We start from the raw sequence: 21801 nt of genomic DNA, 5'->3' as shown, positions 1-21801 counted from the left end.
TCTAGAACATTACCCTTACCAACACTGTCCTCAGCGTCATCAAGAACCCTCTCCTTGGTGAATACTGAAGAGAAGTATTCATTGAGAACCTCACCCACTTCCACCCACCAGTACAGGTGTCTCTGCAGAATCCGAAGGCAGAGCGTCACTAACTAAGTTAGGACACATACCAGTGACTGACCACCCTCCCGAACTGGGAGACTCAGAACAATGTTTCCTCAAAGAAGAAATCCACCAGTTTCTTCTGTATCTTGGTGGCAAAGGCAGCATGCAGGACCAGTGACCAACCAGTAACACAGCATGGAGGTCACCAATTGGTTTACGGCCAGTGTCCAGCCCCTGTAGGAAAGCAGAGAACAGTCCTGTCCAGTGCCCTAGCTGGGTGGTCACTTTTGCCTCCATCTCCTATCGGTTTGCCTGCCAGGCTTTCTCAGGGGGATTCAGATCGACTCCCAAATCGGAGAGGTGTGTGGCGCTGCACACAAACGGTCTCATCTCCTCCAGCAAGGAGTCCATCCGCCACTGGTCTACCTAGAGTTACAAGCATTTCTTCCAATTGATCATCGACAGGCACGTTAGTATAGGGGCAGGCACGGTAGTGTTGCGGTTAGCATAACACTTGACAGTGCCAGCAACCCGGGTTCAATTCCCACCGCTGTCTGTAAGAAGTTTGTACGTTCTCCCTGTGTCTGTGTGGGTTTCCTCCGGGTGCTCCGGGTTCCTCTATCATTCCAAAGATGTACGGGTTAGGAAGTTGTGGGCATGCTACGTTGGTGCTGGAAGTGTGGCAACACTTGCGGGCTGGTCCCGAACATGACGCAAAAGATGCATTTCACTGTGTGTTTGATGTACATGTGACTAATCAAGATATCTCATCTTATACAGGGGACTTGGCTAAAAAGACCTGCTAGTCCTACACAGATCAATGGGGATCTGTGACCATGAGAAGCACATTGTCAGGGTAAGCAGAGAGGTCTACCTCCATGAAGCCTGCGGAATCAGACCCTCCAACCTCCCTTGCAGACTCAGAAATGGCTCCATGCAGATGGAATACAGCTGGCCAGACATGGGGCATCCCTGACAGTTTTTTTTCCAAAGCAAAGGGGCACCATCACAAGGGATGAGAAAGGGGGAGGAGACCTAGAATGGGGTCTCTTCACCCAGTCACCCACACGGACTAGACATTATGAAAGTCTAAGATATAAAGAAACTTTCTTCACCCAGACAGCCCAGCTGACCTGAGCCAGGGATGGGGAGAGACTTTCACCGGTGTCAAACTTGAACAATCACAGCCCCTCTTTCCCACAGGCTCACAGCCCCACCTCACAATCTTCCAGCCTCTAACTCCTCCAGTCTCAGCCACACAGCTACCCACCTCACAGTACATGGAATATCCATCCTTATTTCAAAAGGAAGGTCCTCTCTCCCACCAGAAAAATGGATGGAAAACTGTAGCTCTCTCCCCACCTCCTCTCAGCTCCAGAGCTGCACACACTGACTGCAGCAGCCAGGTTGGATTCAGATGTTCCTAATTCACCAATCTTCCAAGCAGCCCAGTGCTGTCCCTGCCCTGGCAATGTGTGATGAGGCAATCTAGATGTAGCTTTACTCTGCATCTAAACCGGTTTAATCACAACTTTTTTTTTTGTCCCTTAGACCCAGGCCATTATTTTGTGTGTTTTGATTATTTGTTTTTTTTTGTCCAAAATACTGTGTGCGTCAAACTCAACTGGTATCACTTCACCAACGGTACCTTGTTGTGATGAAAACTCTGAATCGGTTTTCTCATACTACTCTTACAGGCTTTGACCTACCCACCACTGAGGTGTGTGCATAAACCCATGCTCTGAGATGGGCAAGTCACAGCTCAAGCGATGCCTTTGCCTCAGGCCCCTCACAATGGACAGTCTCTCACCGACCCTGAACTCACAACACCTTCCCCTCTGGAACACCTCAGACAGGTCTACGTCTCCAAACAGCTCGTTGTTTTGCAGGTTTGCTTCTCAGCCCCTTGGCAGGAACCTCCTTCTGCCCAAGTAACCGCCATTGTGAAGCAATCCACACTTCCCACAGTGAAACAGATCCAAAACCAGTCCCTAGTGTCAAACAGCCAAAGAGTCAGCACTCAACAAATGCCCTCGGTATTCTCTTGATACCTTGATCCAATTTCTGCCTGGAATCACTGGTCTGTGTTCATTGTCATAATGATGAAAGAAAACTTGACCACTCTGTCACTATTGGAAATCCAATTGGTCATCTCCCCCATAACCTGTAGTCCCCAATCCACATGTGCCCAACCATGCGTTGCTCTGCCGTAACAGAAAATGGTTGCAACATTTCAGGTGCACATCCTGGCCTACAGTCGACTGAAGCACCAATGCTGATAGTTGCTGCCTCAATGTGGTGACCTCAACTACACTGTCCTTATTATTCTTCAGTTGTACAGTAGATACAGTTAAACATTCCTGTTTCCACAACCATTATCTAATTCTACCATGTGTACAGTACCTCTGTGGAAGTCTTCCAAACTACTGTGTCCAAGGGCATCAAGGACGACCATATTTCCTGGATGTTACATCCTGTAGGGACGCACCGCACAAAACAAGCCCTACCCTGCAACAAATGCAGCGTCCAGCCACAAGCAGGCATTGAGGTTGGTGACTCCCACGATTTCCACGACAAGGGTCTTCTGCCTTTTGTACCACACGACCTACCGGTTCCCATCAAGCCACCATTACCATCTCAGACCGCTCGTTCTCCCTGCTCGCACCTTGGAAATTTTTCCCCTCAGCAAATCTGTCTCACGTTTTTTTTGTTTTAAGTGCCAGCTCCAAATCGGTCACCTTCCTTAACACTCCCTTCAATGTTAAGTCAAGCGTATCAAATAATTTCACCCGAATTCTCACATCCACCAATCCACACATTAAGAGATCCCACAACGTCCAATATAACACAGCTGGAAATTCCTCCTCTTTGCAGTGTTTTCAGTCTAACCATGTTTACACAACTGTTCTCTCTGGATGGCATCAGATTAATCTCCTCAGGGGTGTTGCTTTGTCCTCATACACAAACTCTTCTGAAGTTCATAGTGCTAGGAGACTCGATAATATCTCACATCTTTGGCCTCACCACCGGCAACAAAACTGCCTTCCTTTCCTCGCATATGACCTGTTCCTTGTACACCCTGGCACTTCAACAATATTGCCAGTCCTCAGGAACAATTCCACCTCTTCTGTACATGGGGTATAAGGCTGTAACAGTTTTCACAGCTCAAGCCCCCAAACATATGCTCCATGTCCATCACCTACCATCATTACCGCTCTATAAAGCACCATTTCCTTGCACTAGATCACTGTCTTGCTACTCCCTCAAGCAACAACATCCCAAACTCAATGACAATGGAGTGTCTGTAGGCTCTTCCACGTTGCTACTTGCAAAGCCAAGCTATAAACAGAGCATCCTTAACTGCAGCACTCCACTAACTGTGTGTGCTATAACACGTCTGGAAAGTCATATCAAATGGGTCAGTTCCAAAGAGGTACACATAGACGTATTATATATCCAGATAAAGTTGAAAAAACAATAGCAAGTGAAACTGTAAACAAAAAGAATTCAGAAATCGAAGGTGCAAAGAGACTTGGGAGTCCTAGTTCAGGATTCCCTTAAGGTTAACTTCCAGGTTGAACCAGGGAGGCAAGTGCAATGTTCCTTTCGAGAGGACTGGAATATAAAAGCAAGGATGTACTGCCGAGGCAGACCACATGTGGAATGTTGAGAGCAATTTTGGGCCCAGTATCCAAGGAAAGATGTGCTGGCCCTGGAGAGGATCCAGACAAGGTTCACAAGAATGATCCTGGGAATGAAAGGCTTAACACATGAGCATTTGATGGCTCTGGGCCTGTACTCGATGGAGTTCAGAAGGATGAGGGAGGATCTCATTGAAACCTCCAGGATACTGAAAGGCCTGGATAGAGTGGACGTGGAGAAGAACTTCTTCAGCCAGATGGTGGTGAATTTGTGAAATTCATTGCCACAGAAGGCTGTGGAAGCCAAGTCATTGGGTGTATTTAAGGCAGAGATTGATAGGTTCTTGATTGGTAAGGGTTTAAGGTGGGAAGGCAGGAGAATGAGGTTGAAAAAAATCAGCCATAATTTAATGGCAGAGCAGATTCGATGGGCTGAATGGCCTAACTGTGCTCCTATATCTTATAGTCCATAAACCAAATTCAGTCCCTTCACAGGAAGAAGACTATAATCAATTAAATTCACCTCAAGTGATAGCTAGATGCTGAGTAGTTTGGACACAGCAAAGGTTATTGTGAATGTGCTGCTTGACTGAACTGCCATGACAGAATCCTGACAAAGTCTCAGCTGTAGAACTGAACATCCACACTACAACTAGAGCCATGCAGCCAGCCAACTTATTCTCTGTAGAATGCAAACTGGTAATAAGTGAAAATTATCAGTTTATGTCCTGTCATACTCTTTACCAGGACACACTAGGCAATTACCACCCCAGACTACTCTAACAATCAGAAAAGTAAAAGATATTGCCAACAGTATCAAACAGAACTGGCTGGTCAATAACATGATAAATGCTCAGTTTGGGTTCTACCACGACCATTTATCTCCAAACCTTGGCCCAAACATGGACAATGAAGATGAACTCCAGAGGCAGGGTGCAAGTGACTGCCCCTCCAAGTGCGACATCAAGCAGCCCTTGTAAAACTGAAGCTGGTTGAAATCAAAGGGAAAACACTCCAGTGGTGGGAGTCGTACCTCACACAAGAATCGTTGAAGGCCAATCCTCTAAGCTCCAGTTTAGAGCTGCGGGAATTCCTCAGAGAGGGCAAGAGTATGCCCGAGTTTAATTTGATGTCAACAGCACCACTGACACACAATATTTCCTCAACTGAGATTTTAAACCCAAGGTGTAGGAATGAGTATGGATTCCTGGACTCATACAGCACGGAAACAGGCCCCTCAGCCCACTGAGTCCACACCAATCATCAACCACTCATTTACACTAGTCCTATGTTCATCTCTTTTGTTTTTATTCTCTCTGTATTCTCATCAACTTCCACCTGATCCTACCACTCACCTACACACAAGGACCAATTAACCCCCAAACCAGAACACACAGAAAACCCATGCAGTAACAGGGAGAACATGCAAACTCCACACAAGGGAGAATATGCAAACTCCTCCACGGGCCAGGATCAAACCTCAGTCGCTGGAGCTGCAAGGCTGCAGCTCCACTAGCTGCACCACTGTGCTACCTGCACCAGATTGTGAATTTACAACACATTCAGAGGCAAGTGAGCTATCATTCAGCCACAGCTGACTGATATCGGCTTGTATCAGTAAATTATGTGAGATCTAAAGCTGCAGTCATAATCCTTGCCAAAAAATGAGCCATAACATGAGTGATTTGATCAAATTAATCATTACTTCTGGCCAACATCATTCATTCCCCTTCTTCCAGTAATTAAACAGATTTACGACAATGTTATTTGATGGCAACTCATGCATGAATCTAGAAATCGCAGGCGTCAACAGGACGAGAACTAATCTGTTTCAAGCTTTGGTTAATAAGCCAGCTTCTGAAATGACTTAGATGCCTTTCTAGGCAAACTGAGTCACTACAGATACATTACTGTTGCTTTCTCTCAGCTGAGACGCTAAACTGAAACTCTCCTTCTCAGGTACCCAGACCAGTGCATATCCCTCTGCTATCATTAGAAATTGTCACAAGTGGGGGCATTTATATAGTGCCTTTTGCAACCTCACGATACCCGTAAGTGTTTAATAGCTGATGAAGTACAGTCAAAATATAGTCAATTGGGTGGCACAGTCGTGCGGCTGTGTAGACCCACTGCCTCACAACTCTAGCAACACAGGTTCAATCCTGATCTGTGGAGTTTGCACACTCTTCCCTGTGATTGCATGAGTTTTCTTCAGGTGCTCCAAGTTCCTCCCACTTTCCAAGGGCCTGCAGCTTGGCAAGTTAATTAGAACGCAGAACAGTACAGCACAGAAAGAGGCCCCACATCCCACAATGTCTGTGCCAAACGCGATGCCGAATTTAACTAAATCTCTTCTGCCTGTACATGATCTATATCCCTTCATTGCATGCATATTCATAGGTCTATCTAACAGCCTCCTAAATGCCACTATCGCTTCTGCTTCCACCACTACTCCTGGCAGCCCACTCCAGGCATCTACCACCCCGTAAAAAACTTGCCCTGCGGATCCCCTTTAAACTTTTTCCCTCATAACTTTATGCCCTTGGATATTTGACATTTCCACAATGGGGAAAAAACTATCTACCTAATCTATACTTCTCATAATTTCATACGCTTCTATCAGGTCTCCCTTCACCCTCTGACATTTCAAAGAAAACAATCCAAGTTTGTCCAGCCTCTCCTTATAGCTCTCTAATCCAAGCAACATCCTGGTAAACCTCTTCTGCACCCTCTCCAAAGCCTTCACATCCTTCCTGTAATGGGATGACCAGAACTGCACACAATACTCCAAATGTGGCCTAAACAAAGTTGTATACAACTGCAACTTGACTGCCTGATTCTTAAACCCAATACCCTGACCGACGAAGGCAAGCATACGTTATGCCTTCTTTCCCATTCTAGTGCTTGTGTTAATGTTCCATTCTTTAGAAGTGAGATTAGGAAATACCAATTCCAGCATCTGCAGTCCTTTGTTCCTCTCTCCTTAGGAAATCTGCGACATACCAGCAGAAATTTGGAATTTGCTTCACTTCAAATGCTCATTGATGCTCCATCAATTGTTAATTTTAAATCTCAGCCTGAAAGATTAGATTGAGCCAAGGATACAAAAGAATATAGGGAGGATGGTCAATAGATGGAGACACCAGTTACCCATGATCCCACTGAAAGGTAAAACATACTCAAGGTGCTGCGTAGCCTTTGAACTTTGAAACCAGATTTTTACATCTGCCCAACAGAATAACTTGACCTCTGTTTAATATCTCATTCGACACAGTGGTCGCTCAGTTTCGGATGAAAGTGTAAGCCTGGACTGGGTAAGTCAGGCCCCAGTATACGAATGCTGAAGTAGAGAAGAAGCTGTGACTCTTGAATCCAAGGGGCTTAACTGCAAGAGCAACCATTCAGTGGCTGATGAAGCTGCAGAAAGGAGCCAGACTGAACACAACCTTAATTTAACAAACTGAGACAGAAATGGTCATGTCCCAGACTGGACTAGCTGCATGCCAAAGGGGATATGCATACCCATTGCATTTCTTACCAGAAAGCTACTCAGAATTTTCAGCTGAATTTATTGAAAGGTCCTTTGCCTGCAGTATTTCACACATTTCAGGACTCAAAGAGATCCCCAGAGAAATCAACAGTTATAGGCACTACTGGAGTATAAGTATTACCATGGCTTTACCAAGCAGAACAACTCACTTTATGATTAATGTGAACACTCGTTATTGGAATTCCAGTGGGAAGTTTGCTCACTTCAGAAGTTGTCATGAATTAGGGAAAAGTCTCAGTCAATTCAGTGCCTTTCACCTCAATTTTAGATGCATCCCAGAGGAAAGGAAATAGTTTATTTCACTGATTGTAGTCACACAACTTTAAGAAGTGCAGATAGTCAGTTTCTAACCTTCAAAAGGTTAGAAACACAGCAAAATGAAAATCCTCCAGGATGGCACTCCGAGAGTGTTTGAGCAAGTACTGGTATTGGTTTACTATTGTCACTTGTACCGAGGTACAGTGAAAAGCTTGTCTTACAAACCGATCGTACAAGTCAATTCATTACACAGTGCAATTACATTGGATTAGTACAGAGTGCATTGATGTAGTACAGGTAAAAACAATAACAGTACAGAGTAAAGTGACACAGCTACAGAGAAAGTGCAGTGCAATAAGGTGCAAGGTCACAACAAGGTAGATAGTGAGGTCATAGTCCATCTCATTGTATAAGGGAACTGTTCAATAGTCTTATCACAGTGGGGTAGAAGCTGTCCTTAAGTCTGGTGGTACATGCCCTCAGGCTCTTTATCTTCTACCCTATGGAAGAGGAGAGAAGAGAATGTCCCGGGTGGGTGGGGTCTTTGATTATGCTGGCTGCTTCACCAAGACAATGAGAAGTAAAGACAGAGTCCAAGGAGGGGAGGCTGGTGTCCGTGATGCGCTGGGTTGTGTCCACAACCCTCTGCAGCCTTTTGCGGTCCTGGGCAGAGCAATTGCCGTACCAAGCCATTATACATCCAGATAGGATGCTTTCTATGGTGCATCAGTAAAAGTTGGTGAGAGTCAAAGGGGACAAAGGGGGTAAGAAGTGGTTACACAGACAAAACCAAATGTACGTGGAACAGGGTAGCAGCGGAGGCTTCCATCACTAAACCAAACATAACAGTTAAGAATAAATTAGAAAAAAAGGAGGAAAATACTAAATACGAGAAAAGGGCAGGGAAAGGGGAGTTGGATCAGTGGTGTGAAACTTGGAATAAAGGCTTGATAGGTCACTAATTTCATGCAGTGTTCCATTTCAACAACAAGGGAAGTAACGAAAGAATATTATAGAATGGAGACATCCATCTTTAATTGCGTTGGTGATAACCGACATGCTTCCAAGATAAATTCAAATCAATATTTCAAAAATTCTTTCCTCAACAAAACCGGAGGAAATCTCAAAATACATTGGATCAAACAGCTGAAATAAACAAGGCATTTCAGGAATTGCTAGGATGCATTCATGCATTTTAGCAGCTGCACTGGTTCTAGTGCTGACAGGACAATTGCTGTACCTTTCCTGTTTGTATACAGTATAATCAGCACAAGTACAGACACTTCATACTTCTTGACTGCTGACTGTCCCCTTGTTCAGATTATTTTTGATTTATTCTAGCTGAAAGAAAAGGAAATCAATTCTGCTGGAGGCCACGTAATAATTACAATGCACAGAGCTCAGTCGGAGACTGGGATGCTCTCTGTGGAACCAGCATCTCCTCAGCCCTGAAAACTGGGGAACCTACTATGTCCTGGGTTGTGCAAGAACCAAGGGGACTGGGGCAGATTCAGCACACTCTGCGGGGGAGCTGGCACCTAGGACCAGAGGGCATCATGCCAATGGAGAGCAAGTGAGGGTCAACAAGCAGCACTCCCCTTCGCAGCAGCATGTTGGGAGGAAATGTATCCAATGGCTCTGGGCATTTGAGATGCTTCGTGAACATCTGAAACCAAGCTGACCCGCAACAACAAAGTATCGGCTGCAACGTCCACAAATCTCGTACATCTACAAAATCTGCTTTGTCCCACTCCAGTGTTCAACCTTTGATGAAAATTATGTGGAATTGTGGAGCTCTTTTTAAGTGGAGATCGATAAATTTTTGTGAGATGGGGGGGGATTGATGGCTTTGGGGAACTAGCACAGAGGAGGAGTTGACACCTGGGGTAGATCAACCATGGTCATATTGAATGGTGGGGCAGGCTTGAAGGGTCAGGTGGCCCTCCCTTGCTCCTGCTTTCTTATGTTTTGTGTCCTGTGATGTGAAATGCATTAAATTAAAATAGACATACAGCAGTCATGAGCCTAGATGCAGCGCTGAAGGACAAGAATAAAACTCCAAACCACATAAGGAGACATTGGGAGTGCTGAGCAAAAGCATGGTTGAAGAAACCACCTCTATCGAGTGGTTAGAAAAGTAGAGTGCTTACAACCAAGATCACTGAAAACACAGCGACTACGGTGCATCAGTGAAAATGTGCAAGTAGCAAGGACTGAAGGGTCACAGAAACTTTGGTTGCAAGCTGAGTGGAGGTTACAGATATTGGGAGAAACAAGGAAGAGAATGTTTAGAAGGAAAATTATTTGTTTTCTGTCAACCCTCCCTTCGCAGCCAGAATGGAGAATAAACCCTGAACAGCCTTAACAGGCAATGGGGCTGGAGAAAAGATGGAGAGAAGGTATCCGTAGACGGGCAAGCTAAATGGATCGAGACCCAATTGTCACATTGATTTTCAAACCGAATAGGAATGTCCAGCTCAGCAAGCCAGCTGGCAGAACTCACAGTGGTGGCTGGACTTCTGGAGGACAATGGGGGTGGGAAGGTTGGCCTTGTACTTAATGACAAGTAATCATACTTTAACTAAGTGCACACAGCAGCTTGAACTGCCCAAAATAGCCTGTGCACTTAATGCAGTTTAAGTGGCACTTTGCCTTGATGCTTGCAGTACAGTTTGTGCCATGATTAAACCAAGTTCTGAGCATGTAGTGTCTGGTGACAAGTAGCAGAATGGATTTTCAAGCAGATGCAAAAAGGATTAAGTGCATTTAATCACAGTGTGTGAGTGGGATGTGGTGTTCCACAAGGAATGATGCTGAGACCACTGTAGCTCATTTTTATGTTAATGACTTGGAATGGGAATCAGAAGCACAAATTGGGAAGCACCAAGTTATGTCAAAATACAAGGTGCTAACGAACCTGCACAATTGGCTTGGAACTGGCAAATAAATTTCAATATGGATAAACACGAGCATTTGGTGCGAGGAATAAGGAAGCCACAGGCCCTTGGGAAGCGGAAGTTTTAATGGGGTGGAGCAGTAAAGGGACCAAAGGATACAGATTCTTTGAAATTAGTGCTGGAAGCTAACAGTTCCATTATAAAAAGCAAACCAAGTGCTGGGGTTCATTTCTGGAGGAAAGGAATCTGAGAAGACATGTTCAACTTATGTAGAATCTTTATTCGAGTGTACCCACAATACTGTGCACTGTCCTGTCTCCATACAAGATATTTATTAGTCACATGTACATCAAAACACACAGTGAAATGCATCTTTTTGCGTTACTGAGAATGTGCTGGGGGGCAGCCAGCAAGTGTTGCCACCATACCATGCACACAGCTCCTAACCTGTACGTCTTTGGAATGTAGAAGGAAACCCAAGCAACCAGAGGAAACCCACGTAGACACGGGGAGAACGTACAAGTTCCTTACAGACAGTAGCGGGAATTGAACTCAGGTTGCTGGCGCTGTAATAGCGTTACACTGACCGCTACACTACTGTGCCACCTCTATACTACCATAAAGTCAAAGAATCATATTGCATGATAACAGATCCTTTGGTCCAAGGAGTCCACACCAACCATCAACCACCCATTTTACACTGATCCCATTTTATTCACCAACCCCCTCCCTCCCCCACCACCACATTCCCATCAACTTCCCCCAGGTTTACGATTTACAGGAATCTACTAGGAACGATTTACAGTGGGCAATTAAACTACCAATCCACACATCTTTGGGATGTGGGAGGAAACCAGACCACTTGGGGGAAAACACACAGACAGCACTGTTGGTCAGAATTGAACCCAGGTCACAAGAGCTGTGAGGCAACAGCTCCACCAGTGGCAACACCATGTCAAAGAGGGTCCAAGAAAACTTCGAAAGAAAGACTTGCACTTAAGTAACATTTTTCACTTCTCATTCACACCACGGGTGAGAACTATATTATTAAACAATGCTGCAATCTTTTATGTTCCCTTTAGTCTTGATGGGGGCCTTGGTTTAATATCTCATCTGAAAGACACTATTTCTGTTGCTTTGAAATCAGTGGCAAACCCTCCACACTGGGTCTAATCTTGTACAAGTGGTCTACGCAATATAACTGTTGCCCCACTGCTGGTCTTCGTATTGGATCATTTCGTAGAATCGCCAAAGAACAGGAAAGTCGGAAATTACTTCACAGCAAATGCTATTGTGTGGAAATCTCTCAATCTACCTCGCTGTGGCCCTTGTACCTTATTTGTCTTTCTGCATTGCACTTTCTCTGCAACAGTAAATGTAACACTATATTCTGCATTGTTGTTGATTTTCCTTTTGTATTTCCTCAATGTAGTTATGTTTTGAAATGATCTGTTTGGGTGACATGCAAAACAAAGTTTTTCATTGTATCTCGGTACATGTGACAACAATAAACTAATTGCCAATTATGCAATCAATTCTACACAGATAACAGTTCTCCTGAAAGGGCAGAAAGGATAGCTTGTAGTCTTTCTTATTTTAAATCACATTGTGAAGTGAAGTGATTTTGGGCAACTTTTGAGTTTGCCATTCACTTTTTGGCAGTTATCTCCATAGACAACTATTCAAGTGAACATAGTTACCACAGCTACTCTAACAACAAGATAAGATATCTTTAGAAGTCACATGTACAGCAAAACACACAGTGAAATGCATCTTTTGCGTGGAGTGTTCTGGGGACAGCCCTCAAGCGTCGCCATGCTTCCAGCGCCAACATAGCATGCCCACAACTTCCTCACCCGTACATCTTTGGAATATGGGAGGAAATTGAAGCACCCGGAGGAAACCCACACAGACATGGGGAGAACGTACAAACTCCTTACAGACAGCAGCTGGAATTGAACCCAGGTCACCAGTGCTCTAATAGTGTTGCGCTAACCTCTACACTACCGTGCCTGCCCTCCTTCACTGTTGCACTACTGCATCAGTCTAGGCATTACTGCTGGGGTCTCTGGTGTTGTGTATGTCCCTATACAACAGGAACAAAAGAGATGAGAGAATGAAACTCAGGAGACTGAATAAGTTGGAGCCCCTTAAAAGAGAAACTGAGGGCTAATCTTAGAGAGACCTTAAAACACGACAGTGTTGGATAGAGACTAGATGGAGAGAAAGTTTATGGAAGAATCAAAAGTTAGGAATCATAAACATAATCCAACACAGAATTCAAAACAAACATCTTAACCCAGAGAATCTGTTATCTCATGGAGTGGTTGAAGCCAATAGCATTGATGCCTTCAAGGAGAAGCTAGATAAGGGAGAATAAGAACAGAAAGATACCTTGATAGGCTGGTGACGTAGGTTGGAGGAGATGCAACTGAAGAATAACTAGTACCATCACCTAACTGATATATTTCTGTCCTGAAGACTGCTGTAATGCAGCTGCTATAGGCAGTAATGGTCTTTGTGGTAGAGACAGTCATGCCAAATGTCAGTTCAAATATCAAATTCCAGGCATATTAACATTTTTGAAGGCCTGGTCAGAACATTTGTTGAGCCAAACGGCAACATCTCTGTTAACATCTGGTGGACAAAACACCAGCACTAACAGGAGTCATCTTCAACGTACGTTGCCAACGAGTTTCTCAGAAGTAGTCACATGACAAAGAAATTTACAAATGCCAGAAATTAACATCATAAAAACAGACAAACTTCTGCACAAAAATGTTGAAATCTCTTTGAACTCACCGGACTGGGCCTTCCGCCAATAATGTTAAATCCAAGAGTGTCATTTTCTCTGCGCAAAACAACAGTTAATGGTTTGGTTTCACCACCCTGTGACAATAAAAAGAATGAAACAAATTAGCAACATTCAAAGACCAATGAAACTAAAAATATTTAGCAGCTCCATATACAACTGAGGGCCTCAAACAACCTAACTATTCTCGCCTTTGTAATACCTATGGTATGACAATTGAGTTTTGTCCTCATCACCCTAATTACTTAGCCCACGACCTAAATGAGCTCAAAATTGTACAGACTGACATTCCAGTAGAATACTCTTTGTGCTCCACTATCAGAGATAACATCTGTTGGATGAAACATTGAATTAACATCTCATCTACACTCTTGGATAGCACAAAAGATCCGTTGATGCTATTCTGGAGTATTTTTGGGGGGCGGGGGCGGGTTGGAAAAGAGTTGGGGGATTTTCCCCCGACATCCTGGCCAATGTGCATTGTTCAATCAATGTCATTAAAATACCTGATCTAAGGGTGTTGTACACAAATTGTCAGTATTTCTGATACTATAACAGTGACTAATTTTCCTTGTCTATAAAGTTCTATGGAACATCCAGCACACACGCAAAGCACCATATCAAGTCCCTCTTCTCATTTTATTGATCATTTTGTATGAAGTGATTCTGAACATTAATTCCAAACTTGCCTCTTCCCACTTTGTGCCCACTTCCAAAGTTTGAACCAAGCCGAAGGACCCATACTCTGTTATATTGTTCTACGTTCTAATATAGTTACCATGAACATTTTAACAATGAGCTATAAAGTTCAGTAAGTTACTGTTTTAGTAACTGCAAACTGAACACCACCAGGAACTCTGAGCTCAAACTAATTTTGACCTCATGAGTATTTGCATTCATTTCAGCTGAAAGGTTGAAGCATGCAGGAGACTGCATGCAAACCATTGCAACTTCAATACTGGTGCATCAGGAAACAGTAGTTTCGATTTTCCATGAAACTGTTAAGTGTGTGTTAACCTGAAAGACTTGAGCTTCCTATTCACCCAAAATTCCATGACTGCACCCCAATGTTTGTACTCCTTGGAGTCCAGTAACAGAATGGGATGTCACTTTGAAGTCTGCTCAAAAAAGGCACAGGGATTTGCCCTACACTGATATATTTTAATTGCATGAACTTATTTGAATGTTATTATATATACTAGATCTTAAAGATCTAAAGATAAAAGCTTTAGATCTTTAATTTTTTTCCTGTTTTCTTTTGGCTTCATCAACATTCAACATTTTTGAACCTGTGAAAACCAGTTAGGATGAAGCATGGATTAGCAAAATATCTATGTATTTTCATTCCCTATCAGTTTCCAAGGAAGGGCTTGTTTGTTCTGACACTCCCTCATGACAGAAACTCTTCTGACAATGAAGGGCCTCATTGCTTACAGGGGCCAGCTTCATCCAACAAGTTCCTTACAGAAGACACATGGCAATTCAAAGACCACAAAACACAGGCCAATGAAATTTTGAGTCAGATCTCAACCCAGATCCACATCCACAGACTTTGAGGGAAAGGATTTCATTTCTATTGCCCGTTTTTTTTTTAAATTGTTTCCCTTATTCCTAAATATCTCAGAATTGGACTATTTTAACATTGTTTTCAATATTGCATTATATTAAACACCTTCTTTAAATCATTCCTAAACTTTCTGAAAGCAACTGTTTGTGCAACCTGGTCCCCATACCCCAATCACTTTAGCCCTGAAATAATCCAAGATGAAATCACCTCTCACCTTCCAAAGCTAACATATCATTACTGAGGGTCCCAAAACTGAACACTATACTGTCCATCAAAAGCATCACTTTGTACTCCAATCTCCTTGAGAGGATAGCATTCCATTAGTCTTACCAATTTCTGTTGATACCTTTGTGTCAATGATATCTGCACAATTCAGTTTGCTCCACATTTCTCTCCAGAGAAATAATTCCACTATTATTTTCTTGCATCCAAGAAGCTGAGCTCGTACTCCCTTTGGAATATTTCTGCCCCCAAATCCAAAGCATGCCTTCCGCTAATGACCAAGAGGATAGCATGTGTTTTGACAGATGATGAAGTTCAATCCACAGCCAGTCCTTCCACTTAAGCAAGCAAAATGATCCCCTCAATGCACTCATAACACCACCATATAAGATCTTTTCATTTGGATCAGGTTTGGGACCCAGAATGGTCGGGGGGGAGGATGTGCTGAGAACATCAGTTCCATCCTCTTGGCTCTATTTACATCATGCGTTCAAGAAGAGTCATTTCTTTTTAAAAATGGTGAGAATTTGGCTTCAGTTTTGCTGCTCCATTTCAAGTGCAAGTCCACTAACTGCAAGCTGCCCTTCCTAATTGTATGGCCCATTAACAAACATCATTTGGGTCAAATTCTATTGACATTGAAAGAAATTGGAAGAGTAATTCCGGTAAAAGCCACTGCTATATATTCCTAAACTGCGTCCAATCTTCCTGGCTAAAACAAAATGTTTTCTTTCTGAGGGAGCACTCAGAAGAAAGAGGTAATGAATGACTCTACACATCCCACCCAGCCCTACCAAGGTAATGCTGGTGAAACCAAGTACTCCTGGTGTGGTAGGAACAGAAAGTCCCATCAAAATTGCCACATTTACCCCTGTTCTCTCAGCAGTCACAATGATCCTTCTCCTGCTTATTTAAACACCTCCAAACAGAGTCCTCCACGTAAATTCATACAGCATAAAAACAGGCCTTTCAGTCCACCACATCTGTACACCACCATTTGGTCCACGGCCTTCTATGGCTGGGTATTTCAAGTGCTCATCCAGATGCTTCTGAAATGTTGTGAGCACCTTCCTCCACCACCTCCTCAGGCAGCATGTCCCAGATTCCAACCACTCGGTGGAAAAAATAACCTCCCTCAGATCCCCTTTAAACCTCCTACTGTGCCCTCTCAATTTAGATATCCCCACTAAGGGAAAACTAATCTTGCCATCTATCCCTCCCCCCCCCCCCCCCCCACCCCACCGACATAACTTTGTCCTCAATGACACTGCAGAACTTATTCATTCCCCATCTCTTCACTGGGAAAAGTTACATGCTTGTTATTTGGCCTCTAAATGAATTGGAAAACATCTCAACCACCTTTACTGATGTAAGTATATACACAAGCAATAGTTCTAACACAGCAGCCCTGGGGCAATGAATGAGAGGTCCAGCAACAACACAATCGGCTGCTGAATGGTCTGCTTGTAATCCCCGATTTCAGTCACGGCAGGGTTCCCGTGAACAGCTGTATTTAGAATACCAGCGATATTCAAGGACACCCTGTTTTAGAGGCATTAAAAGACATGGGAAGTCCTGCCTGGGCGAGTTGGAATTTAGAGGCCAGGAGACCAGACTGAACTGCAAAGTCGCTGGAACATTCAACCGATTTACGTCTCTCTGCTTAAAAAAAATCTCTCCCAGTGTGTTCCAATCAACTTTTGTCTTTGAATTAGTACAAAAGTTAAGTGCAAAATTGGAAACAGATGGTTTTGACACTTGAAAGGTTAATCGATTTTTTTAGAACTCTAATTAACGTGCGCCCCCCAGTACAGCTTTTGTTTGCATTTTGATCCAAAGTGATGTTAAATATTTAACAAATTTCCACATTAGAAACTTCCCTCACATTCGAACACCAACGCACTTTAAAACGACTAAATGCAAAAAACGCATCGCGGTCAAAAATAAATCACCGTCCTGCGTCGTCAGCTTCCCCACTGTTAGAATTCCTGCAATTAATTAATCCCGATCTGTTTAAACTCGGTCGCTGGAGTTGCACTGGCGTCTGACATTTAGCCTGAAAGCGCCGCGCCCATGGCCGGCCCAGTGAACGGGATGGTTACAGGGGGAATAACGGGGTATTCATACAGGTGAAGGGGGCAAGAAAGCTCCCCTTCTCTGCCCAACCACCGTAACCCCCTCTTCTCCTCACTTCCTCTCTCCTTTGTAAGGCCCTCCATCACCTTCTTCCCCCATTCCCCACACTCCTCGACCCCAAACTCTACCCACCACTCACCCACTGCCAACCGCACCCCCCCCCCAACACCCCATTTTGCCTTGACCACTCTCCTGGCACAAATAAACCCATTCACCCTTCCCCCTCGAGTTGCCACTGTTCTCACCCTTGTTACCCTCATACACTCTCTCCTACGTTCCCCACTCAGTCCCTTCTCCTGCCCCCAAAACTCCCTGCCCCAAAACCCCCTGCTCCGTCTCCAGCCCCAACCCCCTGCCCCCTCACTCCCTGCCCCCTCTCCAGCCCCCAAAACTCCGTGCCCTTCCCTCCAGCCCCCCTAACCCCCTCTCCAGCCCCCCAACCCCCTGCCCCCTCTCCAGCCCCCCAACCCCCTACCCCACTCTCCAGCCCCCCCTAACCCCCTGCCCCACTCTCCAGCCCCCCCTAACCCCCTGCCCCCTCTCCAGCCCCCCAACCCCCTGCCCCACTCTCCAGCCCCCCAACCCCCTGCCCCACTCTCCAGCCCCCCAACCCCCTGGCCCACTCTCCAGCCCCCCCTAACCCCCTGCCCCACTCTCCAGCCCCCCCTAACCCCCTACCCCCCTCTCCAGCCCCCCAACCCCCTGCCCCACTCTCCAGCCCCCCAACCCCCTGCCCCACTCTCCAGCCCCCCAAATTCCCTCCCCCGCCAACCACTCTCCAGTCCCCCAAACCCTCCCCCCACTCTCCAGCACCCCAAACCCTTGCCTTCCCGTCTCCCCCACCCACCCTCCTGCACCCCCTCCTCCCCCCGCCCGGAGCTCACCCCGCAGCGGCCCGCCGCCTCCTTGCCGTGGCCCATGTAGTGCTGGACCTTCCGCTGGTAGCGCAGGGCGGTGAGCTGCACCTCGCTCTGCAGCGCCGAGACGCGGGCCAGCAGCGCCTTCTCCCGCTTGCCGGCGCGGGCCGCCTGCTGCCGCAGCTCCTGCGCCAGGCCGGCCGCCTGCAGCTGCAGCGAGCCGCTCTGCGCCCTCAGCGCCTGCAGGCAGCAGTGGCGGCCGCCCGCCTGCGCCAGGTCGCGGTACAGCAGCACCAGCCCGCAGCCCTGCTCGCACATGCCCACCGGCCGGCACTCGCAGCTCTCCCGCATGTGCACGTCCATGTCCTTCAGGTTCAGCACCTCCTTGCAGCCCTTGTTCCTGCAACGGGCCGGGCTGTAATCGCACATCTCCACATGCTCGGCCAAGTTCTGCAGGTGAACCACCTTGGTGCAGCCCCGCGGCCGGTAGTCGCACTTAATGTCCAGCTTGGAGATGAGGTTCCTGAGCGCCAGGACGTGATTGAGTTCCTTGGTGGACATCCTCTGGCACTTCACGGGGCACATGCCCTGCTGCACCACCCAGGGCAGCACGCAGCCCGCGCAGAAGACGTGCCCGCACGGGGTAGTCAGCGGGTCCTCCAGCACCTTGTTGCACAGGTTGCACTTCAGCTCGGGGTCCACCTCCCCGTTGAAACGATCCAGCTCGAACCCCATCTCGCCCCCTCCCTCTGTAAGATCAAGTTCAGAAAGTTGTCCGGAGCCGTCTAACTACGGCCAGAGTCATTGGCAGACTGTGCGCTTCAAGTCTGGGAGGGAGTAAGTGAAATGACTGAGTTAAGTTGCAACTGGAGTCTCCCAGTTTTGGCTGAGGCTCTCTCGACTGCCAGCATCAGCCGTGGCTGCAAACCGCGCCGTATTCCATCTAAAACAGCCCCTCGTCAATTTCAGGTCCACTTCTAAGATTACCCTCTCGGAAAAAAAAACGGAGGCACATCCGTCCCGATGCAGGATCTGGACCCGAAACGACGACGATTCCTTTTTTTCCTTCCACAGATGCTGCTCGACCCGCTGAGTTCCTCCAGCAGTTTGTTTTTTTTTCCCTTGGAGACACAAGAGACTGCAGATTCTGCAATCTGCAACAACACACAAGGTGCTGGAGGAACTCAGCGGGCCAGGCAGCATCAATGGAGGGAAATAGTCGACGTTTCGGGACGCCGACTGTCTACCCCACCATAGATGCTGCCTAACCTGCTGAGTTCCTCCAGCATTTTGTGTGTTGCTCCAGATTCCAGCATCTGCAGAATCTCATGTGTTTCCCACCATAGTTTTTTTTTGCTTGGAAAAAAAACGTTCATTACCTGGCTGGTGTTTTATAGACAGAAGGTTCCAATATCACATTTAATTCAACATGGAAGATTGAAAAACTATTCCAATGCACTTCAAGAAAAAGCAGGAAAGTTCAGGTGAAGATGAGGATCCCACCTTCCTCACAGTCAATTCATCTTCCTTTCTCTACCCAAGTCCACAAATCAGAATTGCCGTCATCTGGTTTCCTAACTCTGGTCTCTAATGAGACTGCACCTCCAAACTTACATTCAAAGCCTCACTCAGAACATGGAGCACTTCCATGGAAGGGGCTGCATCTGAAAGGTTCGCCTGTGGCTTCTGCTTCCTGGAATTGACTCAATTAATGGCATAATATCAAACAGGTGATGTTTTTACTTAAAACTTCCAAAACTCAAATACAGTAGATGAATAAAGGGCCATCGCCGAACTGTGAGTCATTTGAAGTAGCAGCCAATGCCCAGATTTGATCCCTGGTCTATGTTGTGCTAACGGATTATTTACTGTCCTTCACATCTGGGATGCTGGGCTATGGAAGGGAAAACCAGCTGCTGTTTCTGCTCCTGACAACCACTGAAAGTCGGGATAGCTGCTGGATGGGTGAGCTCAAGATTAGGTTTGGCTATAAATGCACAGATCAGTCCCTCCCTCACTCCCCACCACAGTTGAATAGCTAGACAACCTCACTGTGTTATCTCGTGTGGAGAATGGCCAGTTAGATCATGTACAGTTCAATGCCATGCAGCCACAAAAGAGGAAAGCACTTTTGAAGTGTAAAGTTCTGTGAAGTTGCATTGGTAACCAATATATTTTTCAGTAATGTTGCCATGCCAAGATCCTCTGTGGTCTCAACTCTCAGTGCAGGATTTCTGGTTGTTACCATTTAACATGCATAAAGCAAATACTTGTGGAGGCAAATAAAGATTGGCTGCTGAGAGGACTTGTTTTGTCATTGATTACATTTTGGATCATTCCTTCACAGGTATCCTAAACTCTCCTGCGAAGTTATAGCTGGAAGTTCCTTCCTTCTCAAAATGAGGAAGAAATCTTGCACATTTCAGAACTTTAGAACTTCCCAACTTGTTGTAGAGCCAATAAAGTACTTTGCACAGTAAAGCAGGTGCAGTGAGAAATGGCCAGTTTCCACGCAACAAACTCCCACAAACAATGACATAGGAAGGCTATTTAGCCCATCGAATCTATGCCAGCTCCCAGAGCAGTCACAATTCCCTCACTTATTCCTCCATCTGTTCTCTCTCATATGCCCATCAACTCCCTCCAATTCTACCACTCACCTAAACACCAGCGGTAATTTACAGTGACCGATTAACCTCCCAAACAGTGCAGTTTTGGAATGCAGGAGACCCCCGGGGGAAATCCATGCAGTTACAGGGAGAACTTGCAAATTCCACACAGACAGGCACCAGAGGTCAGGATCAAACCTGGATCGCTGGAACTGCGAGGCAGCCTCCCTACCTGTTGAATCAGGAGAACCAGAAAACCCCGTGCTCTCTGAATGAGATCTTTTGCATTCACTTAAGAAGCCTCAGATGGAGCCTCAACCTACAATTGACATTTGCATCAGTGCAGCTCCCCCCTAAGTTATACACTGACACGTTGGTTAAGAATATATTGGTCTCAGGAGCAGGTTTGAACCCACAACCTTCTGAGTCAGAGGCAAGAATGCTCACTTTCTGCCAAGGCCAATGACAAAATGGAAAGGAAACACTGGACTTTGAAAATATTCACTCTTCTGATAGATTTATACTTATATTGCACATCTTAATCCTGGGTGAGTCAGTCATCAGAAGCTTGACTTGGTTTTAAGTCTGTTTATGCAGTAGTCTTGGTTTTCCTAAGAGGATCATCTCACACATCTGTAATCCACAGTAAAGCAAGCCTTGTCATTAAGTACTGTTTTCAATTTTTCAATGTTCTAATGCAAACAAGCAGCCCCTTACTGATATAACAGCCTAACTGTGATGACCTAACCAGGGTCACAGTTCGGCTCGCCTACGAATGTGACAATGTTTGGTAATGAACCTCAATGGGTGTACAGTGTTTCATGGACTTCAAGACAGTGAGAGTTTAAAATCAGCTGTAAAAACACTGCGTGAAAATAATCTGGATTTTGTAAACACAGGACCATATGAAGATACAGATATTAAAATAAGAGGACATAAAATATCTTGGCTATGTTGTAACTGGTTCACAGAGAGAAAAGGGAAGCTCCAGTCCACCATGGTAATTCTAAATGAAGCACCTTTTCTGTAAAGCAGAAGATGTTGGAATGTCAATATACAGGAGTAAATGAGGCAGCAATTCCCACTGAGTTTCGTTCTTCATTAAGTTCTATTACACAGAAACCAGAGTGTAAAATATGTATGCAAG

At 45.5% G+C, this 21801-nt stretch overlaps 1 protein-coding gene across 3 annotated transcripts in view; it reads right to left on the bottom strand.

Annotated features, from left to right (window-relative positions):
• The window catches only part of LOC127578407 (PDZ domain-containing RING finger protein 4-like), a 456056-nt gene extending 437194 nt beyond the window's left edge, over positions 1-18862 (bottom strand). For all 3 annotated transcript variants that reach the window (XM_052030403.1, XM_052030404.1, XM_052030405.1), the window contains exons 1-2: positions 18073-18862; positions 13254-13340 (exon numbers count right to left, since the gene is read on the bottom strand). In XM_052030403.1, the coding sequence (XP_051886363.1) occupies positions 13254-13340; positions 18073-18780 (795 nt within the window). In that variant the 5' untranslated portion in view covers positions 18781-18862. The remainder of the gene's footprint in view (positions 1-13253; positions 13341-18072) is intronic.
• Between the last annotated feature and the right edge of the window lie 2939 nt (positions 18863-21801).

The sequence above is a fragment of the Pristis pectinata genome, chromosome 15 (genome assembly GCF_009764475.1).
Source record: "Pristis pectinata isolate sPriPec2 chromosome 15, sPriPec2.1.pri, whole genome shotgun sequence".
In the NCBI taxonomy this organism is placed as follows: domain Eukaryota; kingdom Metazoa; phylum Chordata; class Chondrichthyes; order Rhinopristiformes; family Pristidae; genus Pristis; species Pristis pectinata.
This window is presented reverse-complemented; position numbering and strand designations above follow the sequence as displayed.